Here is a 19,663-nt window from a genome sequence, read left to right as displayed (position 1 = left end):
ACTAGCTGCCGCCATTGTTGGAAACTGAGCTGGGCTGCGCTATGAATTCTGGGACACAGCTTCTTCTTCTTCGGGGTTTAACGGCAGCTGGCATCCTTGTACATGCAGTGCTGCCATCTTCTGTTTCAGTCCGGTATTACACTCTTAAATCCTACTACTTATTCCTGCGTCTTTTGTGATCTTACAAAGCTTCAAACGACGCGTCGACTGTTAAATTAGTCGTCGACGATTTTGATAGTCGACGTAATCGTGACTAGTCGACTAATCGTGGCAGCCCTAGCTCTGACCTTTCCACTTGTTTTATGAATTGAAGTTGTAAAAAATAATGAAATCCTTGTCGTCGAGGTTTATCTTGTATTGCTGTTCTGCTGTTTTGTAATTTATGGTTTGTCTCTGCCTGTGAGAGCAGGTTGGGCATGGAGCACGATGGCCAAGGCAACCGCTGTGGGGACGAAACGGCGATGGGAAGCGTGATGGCCCCACTGGTGCAGGCGGCCTTCCATCGATACCACTGGTCAATGTGCAGCGGGCAGGAGCTGAAGCGATACATCCAGTGAGTTCATAAACCTGCACAGTACTCCGCATGCGTGCTGACAATCACGACTCCAGAGCTCCACCTGGGATGCGTAAATCTGAAAAAAAAAAAATCACAAAATATAAGAGTTAAGTTAAAATTGAGAAATGTTTTATCAAAAGCTTTATTAAACAACAACCTCCTCAGCTACATACATTTGCTCAGAGATTTTGGGGTGGATGAGTAAATAAATTCTCAATAAGACCCGACAGTCGGATGCTGGAGCAGTGGGGTCAGACGCAGTTGTGATGTCCTGCAGCACAGAGGGATGGATGGGAACGCCACCAAATTAGGAGAATGAGTTTGGCACATCTTAATGTTCCTCCATAATTTTGACTCTTGGAAACGTATAAAGGAGACAAGCAGGCTGTTTGTTGGCGGCGGAGTGTCAGAAACGTCAAATCAATCACAGCCCAGTGAGCAAATTGCATTTTACAGCTCAGTAGCCAAACTATAAAGAGCTACATGGTTGCTCTATCTGCCCCATATTTCATACTCTGTTTGTCCTCAGCATGCATTCATCTTATTTAGTGTTGTCTACACTCACAACAACAGTAACGTCAGTGTATGTTTTATCATAAGATAGAAAACCAGCAAGAAATATATGAAGAGGAAGCCAACGATCTGTGAGCAAGCACAACAAATCCTGTTTTAGAGTCAGAACAGGCAGCCTGAAGGTAATAACAGAATAATTAACCTAATTCATGCAGTGTGACAGAGGAGACCCCAGAAATTCCCCTAAAGCACTCCAATCTGTTGAGACACTTTATATTTAAAATATCTTATTATTTACAGCCAAGTGCCAACATGATGAAAATGTCTGGCTCCGCCCACCAGAATAAATTGTCTTCTTTATGCTTCGTGTGTGTCGTCTGGTGTCCTGCTAATAACCGTATAACGTGTTAACCCGAGGACGTCTGAGCTTTGACACAAGCATTGTTGGCCTGTGTTCAGTTCATAGACAATGATTTTTCTTCTTCTCTCTGTAACTGACGGGCAAAGCTTAGCGGAGCGTGGACACAAAATTATTGACAGAGCCTCAAAGAGGATGACCGTGGCAGTGAGCAATCAATCACCAAACAGTACCGCGATTTTTTTCCTGGCTTTTATTATGAAAGGTGCCTTTGTTGACAAAAATCAATGTATAGCAGGAAAAAGTTTCTGCGTTATCTCAATATGAAGACTTTGTGAGGCAGCTGAGAAGAAATTTAATGAGAAGTTTAAAAATCATTCCACATTTTCAAAAGGCACATATGCCTGCTCTGTCTCTGCGCTGGGTTTAGCTGTGCCCTTTGAAAAAACAAACAGCCAGGCTGGGATTTACTGCAGCTGAGCCGCTTCTCACCACCTGGCTCTGTCATTAAATTAGGAAGTATGTGCATAAATCTCAGTGAGAAAACAAGCAGTTTCTGGATTTCTCTGATAACTTTGTGCCGCATTCAGGTAAAATCAGAATGGTCAAAAGTTAAGAAATAACAGAGGGGCGTATTTAGCCTTTTAGCTTTCCTTTGGGTTCGTTTCTTAATCATTTGCTTAATAATTGGATTTTGCACTGACGTCGATGGAGGGATTAAATGTCTCAGTTGATAATAGATTCCAAGGTCAAAATATAATTATTCTTTAATGAAACTGAAAGTTTCTGTTCAAGTCCTTTCTTTAACTTTACTCTAATGTGTTACTTTGTAATAACAGACCACACGCAGCGTATAACAGACGGCTTTTATAGCATCTGCAAACAGCAGAGCAACAAGTCGTTTCTCTTGTTATATTGAGCAGGTTTAACTAGTGTTCATGCAACAGTTTGAGTTGCTGCAGGGCTTTTAAATTCAATCATCCATTAAGCAGTAACTCCCACAGTGAACAAACAGAATGAAGTCAAAACTATTAAACTAATTAACAAATGAAAACAATGCTTCCGGTTATGCTAAAATATCAACGTAACAGAGACTTGAGTTATATGGATCATTTGTTGGACTGATGGTTTTATCTGCAGAGGGCTGATGATCGGAGGGAAAAGCTGCAGTGAGGGGGTTTGATGCCTTTGCTCTGCTGGATGGTTTGGGTTCACTTAGAGTGAATTAATTCGTGACAGCAAATAAGTAAAAATTATGCGACGGCTTGTGGCCACATCTAGGAGAGGGTGTGGCCTCAGGCTTTCCAGGTACAGATCCCCTTTCAAATAAAGATCTCTAGTTTGTGTCAATAAACCTTTTTGGCCCTGTGAACTTTGTTTGGCTTGTTCAGAGTGAAAACATGAACCTTCATGTCCTCACAGCACGTATGATTGTCTCCTGGATGACCCCTTCAAACATGACTGGCCGGAGCTTCCTGAACTTCCTGGCATCAACTACTCGATGGATGAGCAGTGTCGATTTGACTTCGGGGTCGGCTACAAGATCTGCACTTCTGTGAGTAAAAAATAAAAAAATATGTAATCGATAGCAGAAACCAGCTAAAATATATCCTATGGTCTGTTGAAGAAGTTAGTTCTTTAGACTCTTGGGATGAGCGAGCAGGGACTTTCAGTGAGGTTTCTGCAGAAAGCTGTGCTGATCACAGCCTCCAGAGGAAACTGACTTTGAAATCTCAGACGATCAGAAACCGTCTGCAGATTATCGAGCACTTCAAACAGAAGCCTGCTCATTTAACCTCAATCACACCTGTGATTTCCCAGACCTCTGCAGATGGCAGGCTGATCACTGTCGTCCCTGTTTACTGTCATCTGTTTCCAGCAGGTCAGAGATGCTCAAATAACAGATAAAAATGAGCTTTTCCAGTTGTTAATTTTGTGAATACTGCGCTAATAAAAAATGCAGATATGCTCAGTATGAGCTGTTGAATCTTAAGCTTTGAGTGTTTGCAAGATTTTGTTTTATTTATTTTTTTATTTACCACAAAAGTGAGTTTTAAAAAGTCAGAAATGCAGCAGCCTGATGAGAGACAGATGTAATGTGTCGCAGAAAGTGTCACGCTGTACTCAAAAAAGCTTTAAACTTGCAGAGGGCGACTTATTATTTTGGGAGCTGTAGGAACAGAATGAGTCTGAGGATTGGACGTCTGGCTAAGATCGTCGATCGATGTCTGGGGTCCTGACTTTAAACTGAGGTTGGCATTTCTTTGAAAGCATTTCGAAAGTCAACAGACTCCCGGTGATGCAGTCCTATTATCGCTGAAGGCTGCATTGTTTGATTTCAGCTTAAAAAGGAGGCCCGGCTGCTCCGTCTGAGGTTTAATAGGTTGTAGCTGACAGTTTTCGATGCCCTTTGTTCTCTACAAAGATCAATTTTTGGTTTCTTATTTTCTGCTTTGTAATTATGTGTTCATTTCACGAGATGATACACTGCTAAGAGGAGACGCTGTATGTTGTTTTAAAATTTCCTTCCTCTTCGCCATCTTATTAAAAAATTTATCAGATGATCACTTCTGCTGTTTATGAAAGTCTGCAGCTACAGGCAGTGCTACAGAGCATTTCAGCAGTTTTCATCTCATTATTTCGAGTTTCCAGCCCGACCTGTGTGTGTGTGTGTGTGTGTGTGTGTGTGTGTGTGTGTGTGTGTGTGTGTGTGTGTGTGTGTGTCTAGAATACATGCCGAGATCTCTGATCACCAAACTGAACATTTCCTCTCCAGCATCAGATGGACATGGTTTGTGACTAGATGTGCACCTAATGCAGCATTTGGTGACTGTAGAGCAAAATATTCCCTGTAGATGTGAGACCACGGCCACAGCTAAGTGTTTAAATAGTGAACTTACTGAGTGTAACTTCCTGTTTGCTCTAAGTACAAAATGTAAACTGCTTGAGTCAGGTTTGCCATTAATGTCTGTGCTCTGCATCAAATCTAATAAAAGGCCTCTTAAAGTGCTTAGATGAAATGAATCTAAACCGACATTTACATCATGGAGGTTTAATTTATTACACTGCTCGAGGTTTTACAGACAGCAGGGATGTGCCCACCGAGAGCAGGTTGCTCATATACCGAGACTGCTTCCCTTGTAGTCATGCTAATCTAATCTAATGCTCAATGCTCAAATGATGAAAAACAGTTAAAAATGTATTTATAACACTTAAAAACATCACCGGCTATTTAAATTTGACACAACTCGTTTCACATTACCTAGGAGAGAGACCTCGCTCTGAGAGCACAGAGAGTCTTTGGCTCGTGTTCAGGTTGATATGACCTGTAGTCGCTTTTTTTGTGTAAAAGTAATAAATGAGAATGATTTTCTTCTCACAGAAGAAATAATAAAGACATGAGAAATAAATAAAAGAAATAATGGTTTTCTTCAAAGGCACCTATTTTGCTTTTCCATATTTTGTCATATACTTGCAGTTCAAATGATGTACACTCATATTAAAAATAGTGTCAAACAATGAGCTCAGCATATGTGCAAATAGCCACCATGAGACAAAAGGACTGTTTGCTCTAAATGCTTTTTTTCTTCTGTTGGATCTCTGTGACGTCATAGAGAAGCGATGGTCATCTCAGGAGGCAGCTTGAGCTTCTGTGAGCGCGTCACTTTCACCCAGTTACTGTTGCCCTGTTGTTTATGAGGGGCAGCCAATCAGAGGACTTTAAAGAAAGGCTCGTTTTCAGACAGAGGATGAAGCAAGGCCCAGTGTGGGATAAAGATCATTTTAAACTACAGATCATGCAAAGCTGCTCTAGTATTATCCAATAATAAAAAACACTGTGAGCCAAGTAGTAACTTTTTTTTACACCTCATGTTCCAGAATTATTTCCAGTGTGTTGTCAGCTTGGTGTAAAATCAAGCAAACATTTCTGCTTCATCTACACTGAGAAGTAAACTTTTTCCACTTTAAAGTTTACTGTGTTGTGTTTTGTCGTGCTTAGTGCCGACGTAGGATACTTTTCTAATTTAAGTACGACTTTGCAATGACAGCAAAGACTTAAGTTCAACCTAACAAAAGTTTACGCTGTTACCTACAAGATGTTTACAGCCTGCAGCTGTTAAAAAAGCAGAAGAAATCCAAAAGGGAAGAGATTCAAGACACGCTCTGTTGATCAGCCTCTTTAAAAACTCCGTTGGTTCAAGTTTGTTTGCTATGATGTTAACTCTTCCACAAAAGCTGGATGCTAGCACAGATGATTGTTTTAGCATCGCAAATGAGCAAATCACAAATTAGGCGTGTCATTGCCCAACTGAGCAGATTACAGCTGTTACTGCTTACTGGGCCATTCTGAAGTACTGTTTAGATCAAGTGGCCGGTTTAATTTCTGCATGCTTATCTACATCTATTAAGGCCACGTTAGCTTTACACCCACATTTCTGGGTCACAGGATTTGCCTGTAGGTGGACCTGACCTGCATTTTGCCCCATTTTTGCCTTTTTAACCGAACATCCACAGAGAGGGTCGGCCAGCGAAGGCGGGCTGCTCTGTTTGTTCTCAAAAACAATAATTTTTACAAAGAAGGGCTGAACTGGAGATTAAAAAAAAAAAAGAGTCATCAAGGTAATACGACATGCGCCCTGTATACATGTATACACCATGTTTTCTATGCCTTTGATGCTTCTCATCAAGCATCAGGAAAGCTGTAAAAGAAGAAAATGAGGTGGTAGTAGAGTTACCCTGAGTTTGCTTTAGCCTGAGGGTTTGATTTATAGATGTCTTACTTTAATCTTTATTAAAACCCCACACAGGGCCTGTGCTCGCAGTGCAGCCCGACACATAAATGTGTAACAGTGACAACAACACAGTCCTTTAGAAACAGCTGATTATCGACCTGTCAGACCAAAAACAGTCCTGTAGGTTATGGCTGTCGCGCTCACCGTTGCTGTAATTTCACTTCCACAAAGAATCGGACAGAAAGTTAGTGAAGCTGTTAGATGTTAGAATAATAGAATCCCAAATGAACTTTAAAATAAAAGACACAACTTCTTGTGTGTCTTCCTTACTCTGACCTCTTTTCTGGAACTGCCGAATCCTGAAAAACAATATTTTTTGGAACGCTTGAAGGAAACAAACAAAGCTACGCAGGAACAAAAGACATGTGATGAGCGACCTTACTAACAAAACCAAAAAGAATCCGGCCTGAAGAAGTCAATATATTGTCAAAATGTCATCCTGATGTGGAATGGAAGAAGGAATAAGAGCGAGATGGCAACATGGAGGTGTTATTTTTGCTCCTTTGTGCAGAATGATACCCGAGCGCTTTCAAAGAATTTATGATGTTTTTGTGTCTCCTGATGATTGCCTCACAAAAGTAGGAAAAGGCAGTTCAGTTGGAGGCCGATAATGTTACATAAGGTTGCAAGAAAAAGCTAAATGATTGCCTCGGTTTTGTTTAAAAATCCATCTCTGTCCAGGTTAAACTATTTGCCCACTAATTCTGCTGTTTCATAGAAATACTCCTCTGCATCAGGTCACGACTGCAGAGAATATCTGGCTTCCATTTACCTGCCCGGTCGTTGTCCTTGAATGCAGATTATTAAAAACAGAAAATCAGATAATTCAGAGATGGTTTTCTGAGACTCGTTAAACTGCTCACAAAGGAAACAGGCTGCAAATGGAAACCAAAAAAAGCATCCAAAATCTGTGTTTTTGCAAACAGATTCTGAATATTGATTAAATGCATAATGATTAGCAAGTGATCAAAATACATGAGCTGCTTGAACAGGATCCAAACACCCCGAGCATACAAATCATAAGCAGACTGTCTAAGCCCCACAGGGGCTGCTGCACTGCACGAGTTAAAAAGATTTTTGTTTGTTGTTTACAAAAAGAAGTCCCTCCAGGTAATTATGTTTATGCTGCTGCAAACAAAGCACCGGCCACCTGAGCAACAGAGATGTGGCCGCAGCAGACATGTTGAGAAAGTCTTATTAACCTCTGCAGATGTCCCAGTTTTATCAGCGGTGCTCTCAAGTACTGCTAACGAGGCGGACGGGGGAACTAGTTCCCAATCCAGGTGAACTTAATAAGAAGATAGCTTCACACAGTCATTAATGTCGTACCAGTAACCGCTTTGGATGAGGGCAAGACAGTGGAAACCAGTTTCTTTTAGAAGCAACAGATGATGACACAAACATGGTGAACAATAACGAGCGTGTTAATATTTGGGAGATACCTGTTAGCACGTAGCACACATTATAAACTGTGTATTGTCTGGAGATCGACAGCTGCTTCATTCGTTTCTCCTCAGAACCAAAAACTTCTTGCGTCACACATTTATCTGCAGACGTGAAGGAAGCTGTTTGACTGTCAGACACTCAGATGTACCAGTGACGTCTGCTCTTGAACTGTCGCACAGTCTCTTGTCATTGAGATGTTTTGGGCAGCTTAGCTGTCGCTTTTTAAGTTATCTCGAATTAATCTGATCGTCTGCTTAGATCCCTCAGAAATGTTTGACCACCTTACGTGACGAGGAACTTAACAAAAAGCCGTTATCAAAGAAGCCCACTCGGCCCTGTCTGCTAGATAAAGAGAAGTGAGAACGAGAAATACCTACATACAATTTTAGAGTGTCTCCCTCTTTTATCAGACAAATTTCATCGTTACTTTTGTGCTGTGGGTGATTATGTTCATTTCTTTTGCACCTTACTTTATCAAGGACTCTTGGATATTGGATATAACACAAATTCTTGTCTTATATGAAAAGAAAGTCTGTTAGATACTCATTCCTTTGCTATTTTTAAGTGACCATATTCTGCTCACTCAGTTAGGCAACACAATGAGCAGCTGAGTTATTCTGCAGTTATATTTTTATCTATAGTGTGCCATGTTTTCAGTTGCCTTGACGTTTTTTGCTGTCTGTGTTCCAGTTTCGCACATTTGACCCGTGTAAACAGCTGTGGTGCAGCCACCCAGACAACCCCTACTTCTGTAAAACCAAGAAAGGGCCACCTCTCGATGGGACCGAGTGTGCACCTGGAAAAGTGAGTTTGCCTATTAAAACCTACAAACAATAAATCATGACCAACACTATAAGGGCACTGCCAGGAAAAAAGCCGGTGGATGGTGGAGATGGTTCGTGCAGTGCTCAGATGTTGTTGTTGCAGCTTCAAGCTGCAAGGGAACGAGTGCGGTTTAAGCAGAGACTGTATAACATGGGCATTGTCTCCAGGTCTGAAAGGTGGAGCCAGTATAGAGGTGCCTTAAACATGCATGCTTTCTAATGACCAAATAGCAAAGTGCAAATAATCCAGACTGTATAGAAGTCTATGAAAAAATGACTCTACTTATCCTAAGGGCACAGAGCCTCCTGGGATTCTGAATAGCTCTGTGGTCTTGATGACTAGTTTCAGTACATGTACTAGTGCGTGATAATGGACTCCACATTATCACACACTATTTTTCAGTGTGCAAGGTAATCCAGTAGCATTAGGAGGATTACTTCAACATTTAAAATATCTCTGATGATGTCATCACTTCACAGGACGAGCAACTGTGGTAACCACGGAAATCTTGACATTCCTGCCCGCATCCTTCTGGCTAAAAGGTTTAGCATTTAGACAGGAGACCTTCTCTGCTGGCTTACTCTCCCCGTCTCTCTTTGCCTTCTCATCTCATGTAGTGGTGCTACAAAGGTCACTGCATGTGGAAAAACCCTAATCAGGTCAAGCAAGATGGTGCCTGGGGCTCCTGGAGCAAATATGGTTCCTGCTCACGCTCCTGTGGAACTGGAGTTCGATTCCGGACCCGTCAGTGCGCCAACCCTGCGTAAGTGGACAAGCATTGATTAGATTCAGGGCGGCATCAAGAATAATAGAAATAGTAAAGTATTTGAACAATGACGTGACTTTTGTCCTGGCTGCCTCCACCCCGAGCCACGTGCTGGAGGCTTCTTCCTGTTAAAAAGGAGTTTTTCCTTCCTACTGTCACCAAGTACTTACTCGGGGGGGGGGCATTTGATTGTTGGGGTTTTTCCTCTATACTACTGTAGGTTCTTTACCTTACATAACAAGCACCTTGAGGCGACTGCTGGTGTGATTTGGTGCTATATAAATAAAATTGAACTTTCATAATCTTCCCATTTAATTCACCGCTGTAGACAGTTAATTACTTTTTATTAAACGCCTGAATTAAAGGTAAAGTCTTCATTTCAGACATATCCTGATTCTTTGATTTAGAATCCACTGTGGTGGGGTACAGAGATGAAATTATCCACAGAAAAGTGTCATTGTTCAAATATGATGAATGATTATCATATTTGAATAAGCATGATTCTAACTGCAAAAGCTCATTTGGATTGATGTACACCTTTAATACTTATGAAACCTTAATGCATTAAAAGAGACAGTTTTACTTTGACCGTGGAATATTGTGCTTCATACTGTCTTAATGATCACTTTCCAATGAGACAAACTAACACTGATCACTTTTGTGACAGACCTCCAGTATTTGTGAATCGTGTCAGTCTTCTTTAAGTAGCTTCCTAAACCCAAAGGAATGCTCCTTGGAGAAAATCACCTGTTCTCTTTTTAGCTGTCTCAGCGGTAAATTAAAGTCTGTATAAGGATAGGAAACAGGGGATGCACCGGTTTAGTCCTGAGGCAACCAAAAATCTGCCTGCCAGCTGGTGTAAAGCTCATTAATTTATATGGAATATGCTGTTTTTCAGGGCATTTTAACTGCCAGATATGAAAGCAGCTTACAGCAGCGTTCTCCTGTCTCTTCGTAGGTTTTAGTCAAAGGAAGTCAAAGCATTGTGAAAATGACTTTATATAAAGTTTAACACTCGTGTAAGCGAGGATGTCCATTTGGGTCAGTTACCAGACTTTATGTTCAGCCTCATATTGCTTTGTAGAACTTCAAGTTTGGAAAACCTTTTGTATAAAATCATCAGTGTTATTCATACGGCTTCTTCTTAAATCCTTTTCAAAGGCAAGTATTTGTCATTTCAACAAAACTCAGGAGGCTTGATTTAAATAATCAACTCCCATTAAATGAATAACTGTAATGTAAATAGTATTAATGCACTGAAATGACGCTCCACTTGCAAACCAGCCGTAACAGCTCAGAATCATTTTTAGCCAAATGTGCGGGTGGATTTTACACAACAAAAGCCGTGGAGGAGGATTTGTTTCCACTTTTCAAAGTTTAGAAGAAGCCTTCGCTGTCTGATCGGCGCCTCTGATGTTCATCCATTTCGTTGCCCAGCCCATCGAACGGCGGCCAGGACTGCCCAGGAGTAAACTACGAGTACCAGTTGTGCAACACAGATGACTGCCCCAGGCACTTTGAAGATTTCAGAGCTCAGCAGTGCCAGCTCCGCAACTCCCACTTTGAATTCCAAAATGCCAAACACCACTGGCTGCCCTACGAGCATCCTGATGGTAAGCCAGAAAAATGTCAACAGATTGTTTTGCTCAGGCCTGAGGCTGCTTTGCTGCTTCTTTTATGCCCCAAAAAGACCAATGAAAGCAGACGAGGGCAGGAGATCTGAACTCAGACACAGCTGAAAAAAACATATAGTGAAGACAGGAACGCAGCCAGCATTCACCACGCTGGCTACACTCTTTTGTGCAAAGGGAATGTTTGCAGTTGTGTCCTCTGTCATATTTTTCTTTTGTATTCTCTCCGTTCTGCTTTTTCCCGTCCGTGTTTAGTCTTCCATCTCTCTGCTGGGATGAACAATTTAAACCCGTTCAACCTTCAAGCTTTCCCTCTTTGCAAAAGGAATGGATCACCTGTGCAATTACAAAACTCTGGGCAGGGGTTTGGAAAGTCAGTCATGTAGAAAATAAGTAGGAAGCACACTGAGAAACTGCAGGAAGGTGAGAAATTAAAATACGATCATGGCCTTCAGTGGAAGGCAGAGAGCTTTTTATGATGTCTGCAGTGCGATTTGACTGTTGGGTGCTGATGTTTTCATGCATGTTCTTATTGTTATTTATGTTCAGATTTTGTCTGAACAGGTTTTTATGGTGGTTTTTGTTCATTTTAAAAACACATTTTTAGAAAGAACATAAGGAAAAAAACAATATTGACTGATTTAAAAAAAATATAAATTAATAGTTTAAAAAAGATCAGTTGCAACATATTTTTGCAGATGTATATTCTTTTTTTGGAAGTGCGTTTGAGACAAGAACTAATCACCACACTGCAGATAACCAGTAAATTAAAGGACAGAAGTATTCAGATGTTTTCTGTCATTTTTTACATATGATCCAGTTTTTTCGGAGCCTTCGGGTTGTTTTGTTTTCCTTTTTGTTATTTTTCTCATAAAGAGACAGTGCTCATCATGTAAATGTGCCAGAATCAGTCACAAAGGCAAATTTGCTTTGGCAGTCAGAGGAAGTTGATGGTTCATCCAAACATTGAAAGAAAATCTTCACAAAAAAGCAGCTGAGCACAGCTAAAAGCCCCAAAATGCAGAGAAAGAAAGAAAACATGAACACGTACGAACGACTGCTAAAACGATGATTTTAAGACATAACTCAGCGGTATCATATTCCTCATGTCTGCATGCATATTAATACAGCTATTTATGCTCAGTAAGAAAAGACTCCCCAGATTTCCTAAAGCACGTTTTGTAACTTTTACTTTAAGTCCAGTTTAGAAAATGTTCATTTTGTTTAATGAAGTCGTTGAGCACAGAGAGCTGAATCTGTGAAATCTGGTTAAAATGTAACAGTGATGTTGTAAATGTAACTTTACCTGATATTTTCAAAGCCTGCTTGTAGACTTTTTATTATTGATTATAATGAGATTGTAATGAGGTAGACGGGGTGCTGATGAGTGTTAATATGTCCTAAAATTCAAGGCGGACATTGTAATCACTGCAACACAAACAATAATAATAAACTGGTAACAGTTTGCAAAGCAGGAAAATCAGAAATACACGTAGAATATGCATATTTTGCAATTTTGTTACCACACCAGCATTTTTTGGCTCATGCAGTCTATTAGCGTTATCAAAATTCAGCGATCCAAGCTTTTCCAACTCCACTGACTTTTCTTAACCGTTTAGCAGGGCTAGAGCCTATCCCAGACTTCACAGGAAGCAGGAAGCACGACGCACGCTGAGCATCCTTTGACCACTCAAAAAAAACAAAAAACCCACAGTAGATTGATGGGTGTTTTTTTTCTCTGTCTAAGGAACTTTTAGATAGTTTCAAAACCACTTGGCTTCAGTTTGTTATGCTAATCTAAGAATTCATCGTCTTGCAGCAAACAGGAGATGCCACTTGTATTGCCAGTCCAAGGAGACAGAAGATGTGGCGTACATGAAGGTGCTGGTGCATGATGGGACACGATGTTCTTACAAGGACGCCTACAGCATCTGCGTGCGTGGAGAGTGTGTGGTAAGGGTGTATTCAAACTACATCAAACTACATTTCTACGAGCTGTGTGTGCTCGTCAGCCACGTTAGCAGCTGCAGACTGCTGGACTTCTTAAGCTTGGCACAAATTCATTTAATTACACAGAGTTAATGGAAGTAAACCAGCATCAGGTTCACTGTGATTGAATCCACAGTATGTACTCACTGCTGTGAAGGAAGAAGGTGGCTTCATTATGATGTTTATATCCAGTACTGCTAATTTGTTCTGAGATGTTATTTAAAGAAGAGTCTGTTTTTCTGTTTGAAGGCATCTTTCACTCTGGTTTTCAGCTCAGTTGTGAGAGCAGCATGGCAAATTATAAGCAAACAGTTTCTTCTGTTTATTACTGAATATCCTGAAGATGATGAGATTTCTTGTGTCACATTTTGGTGCTTTAGGAACTCCATGGACATAAAGTTTTTTTTGGCTCACGGTCAAAACTTGACACCTTTTAGCAAAGAATAAAAATCTAACGAGGAATAGGAAGAGATTCCCTCGATGTGTCTAATCATCCAGGTGAGGTCATGATTTTAAATGCTGACCTGACTCGTCTTCCACCTCCAACAGCAGTCAGCTAATATCAGCTCGTGTCCAGTTGGCGCTGATAAACCAACAGCTAATGAATCCGTTACGTGACATTTGCCGGGTCCGCTTACCATCAGACACGCTGTGAAGGTAACGGTTCGCGCCCTCGGCCAAAAAACAGTCGGGTTCATCTGTGTTGTTGTTTTCTTGGTCTCCAGAAAGTTGGCTGTGACAGAGAAATTGGCTCTAGCAAGGTTGAGGACAGATGTGGGGTTTGTGGTGGAGACAATTCTCACTGCCGCACTGTCAAAGGAACCTTCACCCGCACGCCGAAGAAAGCTGGTAAGAGCTCGGAGCTAACACACATCATCTTAAACAGGATTATTGTTCGTTTGTTGTTGTGTTTTATTTACTGTCATCACATGAATGATTTATTTAACTGCGTTTTTCTTAACTGCCTGATCATTCATGCAGAGTCACTTTTATTTTAAACATTAAGTTATAAATGATAAACTCAAATCTTCATAAAGTCTCCACAAACATGCTGGGGACAAATATAGAATACAGATGGTCATTAACATCACAGTATTTCTGCTGTATTTTCATGGTCTTCTCACAAGCAGAGTAGAGACTTTCCCCCCATTATAGCACCGAGGTTTGAGAAGGCTGCTGTTTTCCGTATTGTCACATTCAACAGCAGAAACCCATTAGTTCATGCTTTAGTTCTTTCAGACTTTCCTCACCTGTCCTCATCCTGCATGTGGCGTTCAGCCCAATTACAACCCCCGTGTTTACTTTTTTCTACAATTTCTTTAAAAATCTATAAAAACTGTAGTTTTTATACAGAAACAGAAATAAGTTGGTGCACTTTAGCATGTTTAAAATCAGCTTCGAATGTTGAAATGTTGCATGTTGGTGCTATTCTCACATCTGTTAAAGCAGAAGAATTCAATCCTATTCAGTTACAGCGCCAAATCACAACAACAGTCACCTCAAGGCGCTTTAGATCGTAAGGTAGACCCTCCAATAATACATACAGAAAAACCCAACAATCATATGAGCAAGAACTTTGGCGACAGTGGGAAGGAAAAACTCCCTTTTAACAGGAAGAAACCTCCGGCAGAACCAGGCTCAGGCAGGGGCGGGGCCATCTGCTGCGACCAGCACAAGAAGGCTCAAGATTTTTGGGAGATTCTTGAGGGATGTTGTCACCTTAACATGACCTGCTAGCTTTACTAGCTTCTAATGTAAACAATCAGCAATCCATTTGTAAGTAAGTGAGTCATCACTAAGCTTTGTGCCATTACCTCTGCCCAGCAGGTCACATGACTTCATGGAATTCCAGTACATGACTGTCGTTCAAGAGCAATCTGAGCTGCTCGCTTCTAAGATGAGAAAAGTACTGTTTCACTTGACTTCCTGTGTAATGTGACACCTTCTGAAATCCTCACTTTATATTATATTCATGATAACTGAATATAAATAACTTCAGTCTGCATAAGTGTATACACTGTGGGTTAAATGTGAGCAGTAAATGCTGTATACCAGAGCGTACTGTCAGCATGAAATGTGGGCTTTGAAAGGTCTCAGCTTGAGTCTTCTCTGCCCTTGTAACTGTTATGAGAGCATGCACTCCTTTAACTACTGATTTAATAAGCAGAGTGGCAAACGCTTTAAAATAGATCTTGATTAGTCGACCGCATACAGCCCATTATCAGCATGCCACACTTGGTTATCCCATTTTAGTTTCTAGTGTCTAGAATATTGTTTAAAAAACACATTTAATATCTGAAGCCCGACCCAGTTAACCCAGAAACGTGCAGAGCACTTTGTGGCAAACGGATAAAGAGCCTGTCGCAGAGCGAGGAAACATTTCCGATATTCCACTTTTCAGACTTGTGTGGTAAGCCACTCAAATGCAGCCGGACTCAAATGAGGAATCTGACCACTTATAATTTCCTGTAGTCAGTAATCGATATGGGATAGTGCGAGAGCTGGTAGCTGACTCTGCTGTGCAGTCATACAGCTGAAAAATGCTGCAAATATTCCTCCTCAGCCAAAAATTGATTTGTTCTATTTGCAGGAGGTGGATGTAAACAGAAACCAGGGTGTTTGAAAGGGATTTTATCCAGATAACAATCACCTTACGCTGGCAGTAATGATAGTAACGAAGTGTTTCCACAAACACAAACACAACAAATTCTGATGTAAGCAGATTTTGATGTGGCAGTGAAATCTGAACTTGTCTGGGATCAAATATATCGATGCCAGTGCTTGTTATTTTTACTCAGTGTCATCAAAATCACTGGCTTTATCAATATTTGGATACATATTGATATAAACTATGATGTTGATGCTTTTTATTTGCTTAGTCATTGGACACAGCTACAAAGGTCATCTACGTAACAGCAAAGAGAAGAGGAGATGGGTAGAAACTATATTTGCATTTATGCAGTTTCAGTAAAAACAGCCCTGTTGGAACACGTGAAAAAAAACAGCATAAAGATGAGAGGTTTCCATAAATGCCAAAAGAAAATTCAAGTGTGGTTGAAAGAAATATGGAAAATTCCTTAATTTTGCTTTGTACTTTTAAGGATTTTATTCATTTATTTTCTACTGTGAATATAATGCAGATTTACATTAATGGTGTTATATTGGTGTAATGGTGTAATGGTGTTAGGAAATTATGACCACCTTCTGCTGTATCTTTGTCATTTTTCCTTGCAGCCAATAAAAGGCTCTAAAGGGCCGGAGTGACACGCAGCTGTGCAGCTGTGCAGCTGTGCAGCTGCTTCAGCTGCTTCAGCCGTCACTCTGAACAGTCCGGCTCTTATGAATTAAAAGAGAAATAATCATGTCCTTCTGCATGTTAATAATGTGCTTTCATTTTTTAATACATTTGTAAATTCACCGACAGCCATTTAACCAAACCACTTTTCATGATGTCTTCAAAAATCCACCCTTGTTTTCGGCTCCATCAGTCATGGATCATATATCATTGGATTTCACTGAAGTGCGAGCCTCGATGTGATGGCTTCATCAAATCGTTTAAGGATGAACTTTAATATAACTGTGATCATTCGTCTTTGTTTCCTCACATCTCTCTCTCCCAGTTAACCACTCACCTTTTTTAACAGGGAAACAGTTAAGCAAGAGAGCCCAAAAAGAAACCGCTGTGTCCGAAAACACTATATGCAAGTATCCAGTGTTACTGAATCCCTTCGCGCCTCCTTTGCTAGTATTTCCTGCCCAGCTTGTAGTACAGATGGATGCTTAACACTGTAGAGATCCAGAGACGTGAGTGACATAAGCTGCTGTTTCTTCTGTTCCCTGTTACTAAGTGTCTTTATAGAGCTGACTTAGCTTTTGTAGATGTCACAGGCTCGACATACATCTATAAAACTCTTTACAAAAAGTTACGCTTCATGATATTAGTGGTATTTTATTATTTAACAGCCTAACAAACTAACTTTAGCGTCCTAGCCCAGATAAAAAATGCCACATCAAACAAAGCTGCAGATCTTTGAAGGCAGTCTGAATACAGCTGGCCATTTCAAACCTGGTTCAGTCTAATGATCCGCTTCCAAAGGGTCATTTTAGATAACCAGCTTGTGTGCAGTGTACAGTCTGCACACGCTCTGTTATCAGATTGTAATTTCTGTTGAGCGTCTTGTGGCTGAGAAATTGGATTTGATTAGACGATGATCTCTTGGAAGCAAACGGTCTTTTCCAAAACTTGGAATGCAGACCATGTAAAAATGCCTCTCCGCTACCTGCTGTAACCCTGTGTTAGCTGCACCTCAGCGTACAGCTGCATTTATAATCAGCTCAGCCGCACCGATGTGTGCGTGCCAGGACACCCAGAGTGTTTGGCCTGTCTGTCAAATCTAAAAGCGAGTAATTACAGCTGCAGTTTTCTCCTGTGAGTGGCGGATGCCGCCCTGCCGGCAAACGTAGCTTGCTTTCTCATCCAGCGACAATTGCTCTGGTTCCTCCTATGCTCATTAAATACGTCTCCCCTGTAGGTGATGTTGTTGCTGTTAGACAGTGAAAAGGAGAGGAGGGGACGTGTGATACTGACTAATGATTTATTTCATTCCAAAGGGAAGACGAGAGGCGCCTTTTCTTTGCCCAAAGGAGCTCGAAATGTGTTTGTAAATGAAACAGAGGACTCTCGAAATGTACTTGGTGAGTCACGGTAGGTTTGTAGGAGGCAGACATCCCTGACAGACAACTTTGCTGGTCTGTAGTTTGAAAAGCTTTTTACCTCCTTCCTTATTGAAACACAGCCGAAGGCTCTCTTCATATACATCCTGTTTGCACAGAGCCAGTGTGAGCAGAAATAAAGGACGATGGGCTTCCTTTTAGAGACTTTCTCATTTGATAACCAAATAGACACGAGTAAACCTTCAGGGCCTGTTTCAATAGAACCTTTTTACATTGAGGAGGAAAGCCAACCAAGCATTTTCTTCCTTCTCTAACTTCTTCAAACTCCTTGTAGAGCAAAGTGAACAAAATGTCTGGAACATGCGGGATGTCAGCCTCAGCAAACCAAACAGATTATCCTTGTATCTGCTTAATGTACCGTTTCTGTCTTATCTTTCCTAACCCCCCCGTCCTGCTTCTGCCGCTGCTGATGCTGCAAACTTGGCAAAGGTTACCTTAAGATGTTTCTCATTCCTCCTGGAGCTAGACATGTGATCATCCAAGAACATGAGGCCTCCCCTCACATTCTTGGTAAGTGTGATTTTCAGAGATGAACACATGTATGAAATCTTAAAAAGCTCCTTGCCATCCTCCTCATGTCTCCTCAGAAGACCGATGGGAAGATTCTGTGAAATCATAGATTTTGCATAATTCATTTCTTGTCACCTCCCAGGTTGAGGAAAATGAATCTTCTCATTTGCATTCATTATTAATCGTCTGCTAGATGAGCGTGCTCCTTCTTTTCTGCGAAATAGGACTAGTTTTTCTTTATTTAGTTGAATTTCCAATAACAACCAAGGACATGTAGAATTAATCAGCCATATTCAGGAATGAATCATAAAGATGTGGCTTGTTATAGGATAGGTTGATTCATAAATGGCTAAAATAACCTCCACAGTATTGTCCAAAGAACATGCTAAACACAGATGGGATTGTGTAGTTATTCTTAGTGCAAGCTAAATAAAATTAATACATGAATTCAATTTAAAGGTCATGTCCTTGTGCACCTTTGGACTGCTTCCTGCGCGGCTCCTATTTTTAGAAGTTCTGTGTGTCTGCGATTTCATCCTGGAGCTCAAACCTGAGCAAAGACAAACATCAACCTCTGTCCCCCCAACTCTGATGTCAAGAACAACCCAACAACACAAAAGCAGAAGTAAGGTGAAGAGTCCGTCAGGAGTGCGACCAGCAGCAAACACAGAAACACGATCAGTGTAGTCGCTGGTTTGATTCCCTCCAACTTTGTCCTTTTAAGAAAATAACATTTAGAAAATTTCACAAAGAACAAAAAAAGGGAAATGTTTGTCCCACTGGAGGAGGCCCTTTGTGTATTCTAGACACACACATGTGAGTGATAAGAATCTGACAAGCTGGCAGTTTGCTAATAACAGCAACTTTAATGAAAACAGTGAAGAACTTTATGATTGCATGTCAAATTATAATCTTTAATCCTCGTGCAATACGCGTCTGTCAGTCGAATGATCACATAATGTGTCAACTTTTTCTGATGGAGTAGATGGATCGATCCTTGGTTTTTGTCTTTGTATTGAAAGGTCAATTTACTGTAAGTGAAGAAAAGCACGATTTCTGCCTTTAAAATGCCAGTTAGTCAAGTCTGATGTTGGGTCTGGTAGAACAGTTAGTGATAGTGACGACTAAACCAAAGGATCCTGTTTCTGAGTCAGAGTCAGACTGAGTTTATGTGCAGCTAGAAGACAGTAAATATGCCAAAAATGACAAGAAAACGACCTCAAAGTGGTTAAAAAGGCTCCAAATGTCAGTATTTGTGACTCACGTACAAGCAGACTGACAGTGGAGGAAGTGAACTGATCTCACACTAATATAAAAATATTAAGAGTTAAACTCTTAAAAAAATAAAGAAAAAAACTGAAAGTAGAGAATAAACATGAAAGTTCATAAAACACATTGTCTGTGAAGGTTCTCAGTCATCCAGGTCATCGTAAAAATAGAAACAATATTTTCCTCTTTTCAAAAGGAGCAAAAAGCTCAGTAAAAAGAGTGGGAGGAGGAGAGGATGATTTATTTAGTGTCTGCCAGGTGATACAGGTCAGC

The 19,663-nt window shown here is 40.7% G+C and overlaps 1 protein-coding gene across 2 annotated transcripts in view; it reads left to right on the top strand.

Annotated features, from left to right (window-relative positions):
- The window catches only part of adamts3 (ADAM metallopeptidase with thrombospondin type 1 motif, 3), a 137,556-nt gene that overhangs the window by 85,970 nt on the left and 31,923 nt on the right, over positions 1-19,663 (top strand). The window contains exons 9-18 of one of the 2 annotated variants that reach the window (XM_084945450.1): positions 410-553; positions 2,850-2,982; positions 8,357-8,470; positions 9,109-9,254; positions 10,695-10,870; positions 12,708-12,841; positions 13,603-13,726; positions 16,522-16,578; positions 17,489-17,572; positions 18,041-18,121. In XM_084945450.1, the coding sequence (XP_084801576.1) occupies positions 410-553; positions 2,850-2,982; positions 8,357-8,470; positions 9,109-9,254; positions 10,695-10,870; positions 12,708-12,841; positions 13,603-13,726; positions 16,522-16,578; positions 17,489-17,572; positions 18,041-18,121 (1,193 nt within the window). The remainder of the gene's footprint in view (positions 1-409; positions 554-2,849; positions 2,983-8,356; positions 8,471-9,108; positions 9,255-10,694; positions 10,871-12,707; positions 12,842-13,602; positions 13,727-16,521; positions 16,579-17,488; positions 17,573-18,040; positions 18,122-19,663) is intronic. The other variant, XM_084945449.1, reaches the window with a different exon arrangement.

This window comes from Perissodus microlepis, chromosome 12 (assembly GCF_051167445.1).
Source record: "Perissodus microlepis isolate ML-2025 ecotype Zambia chromosome 12, ASM5116744v1, whole genome shotgun sequence".
Classification (NCBI taxonomy): domain Eukaryota; kingdom Metazoa; phylum Chordata; class Actinopteri; order Cichliformes; family Cichlidae; genus Perissodus; species Perissodus microlepis.
This window is presented reverse-complemented; position numbering and strand designations above follow the sequence as displayed.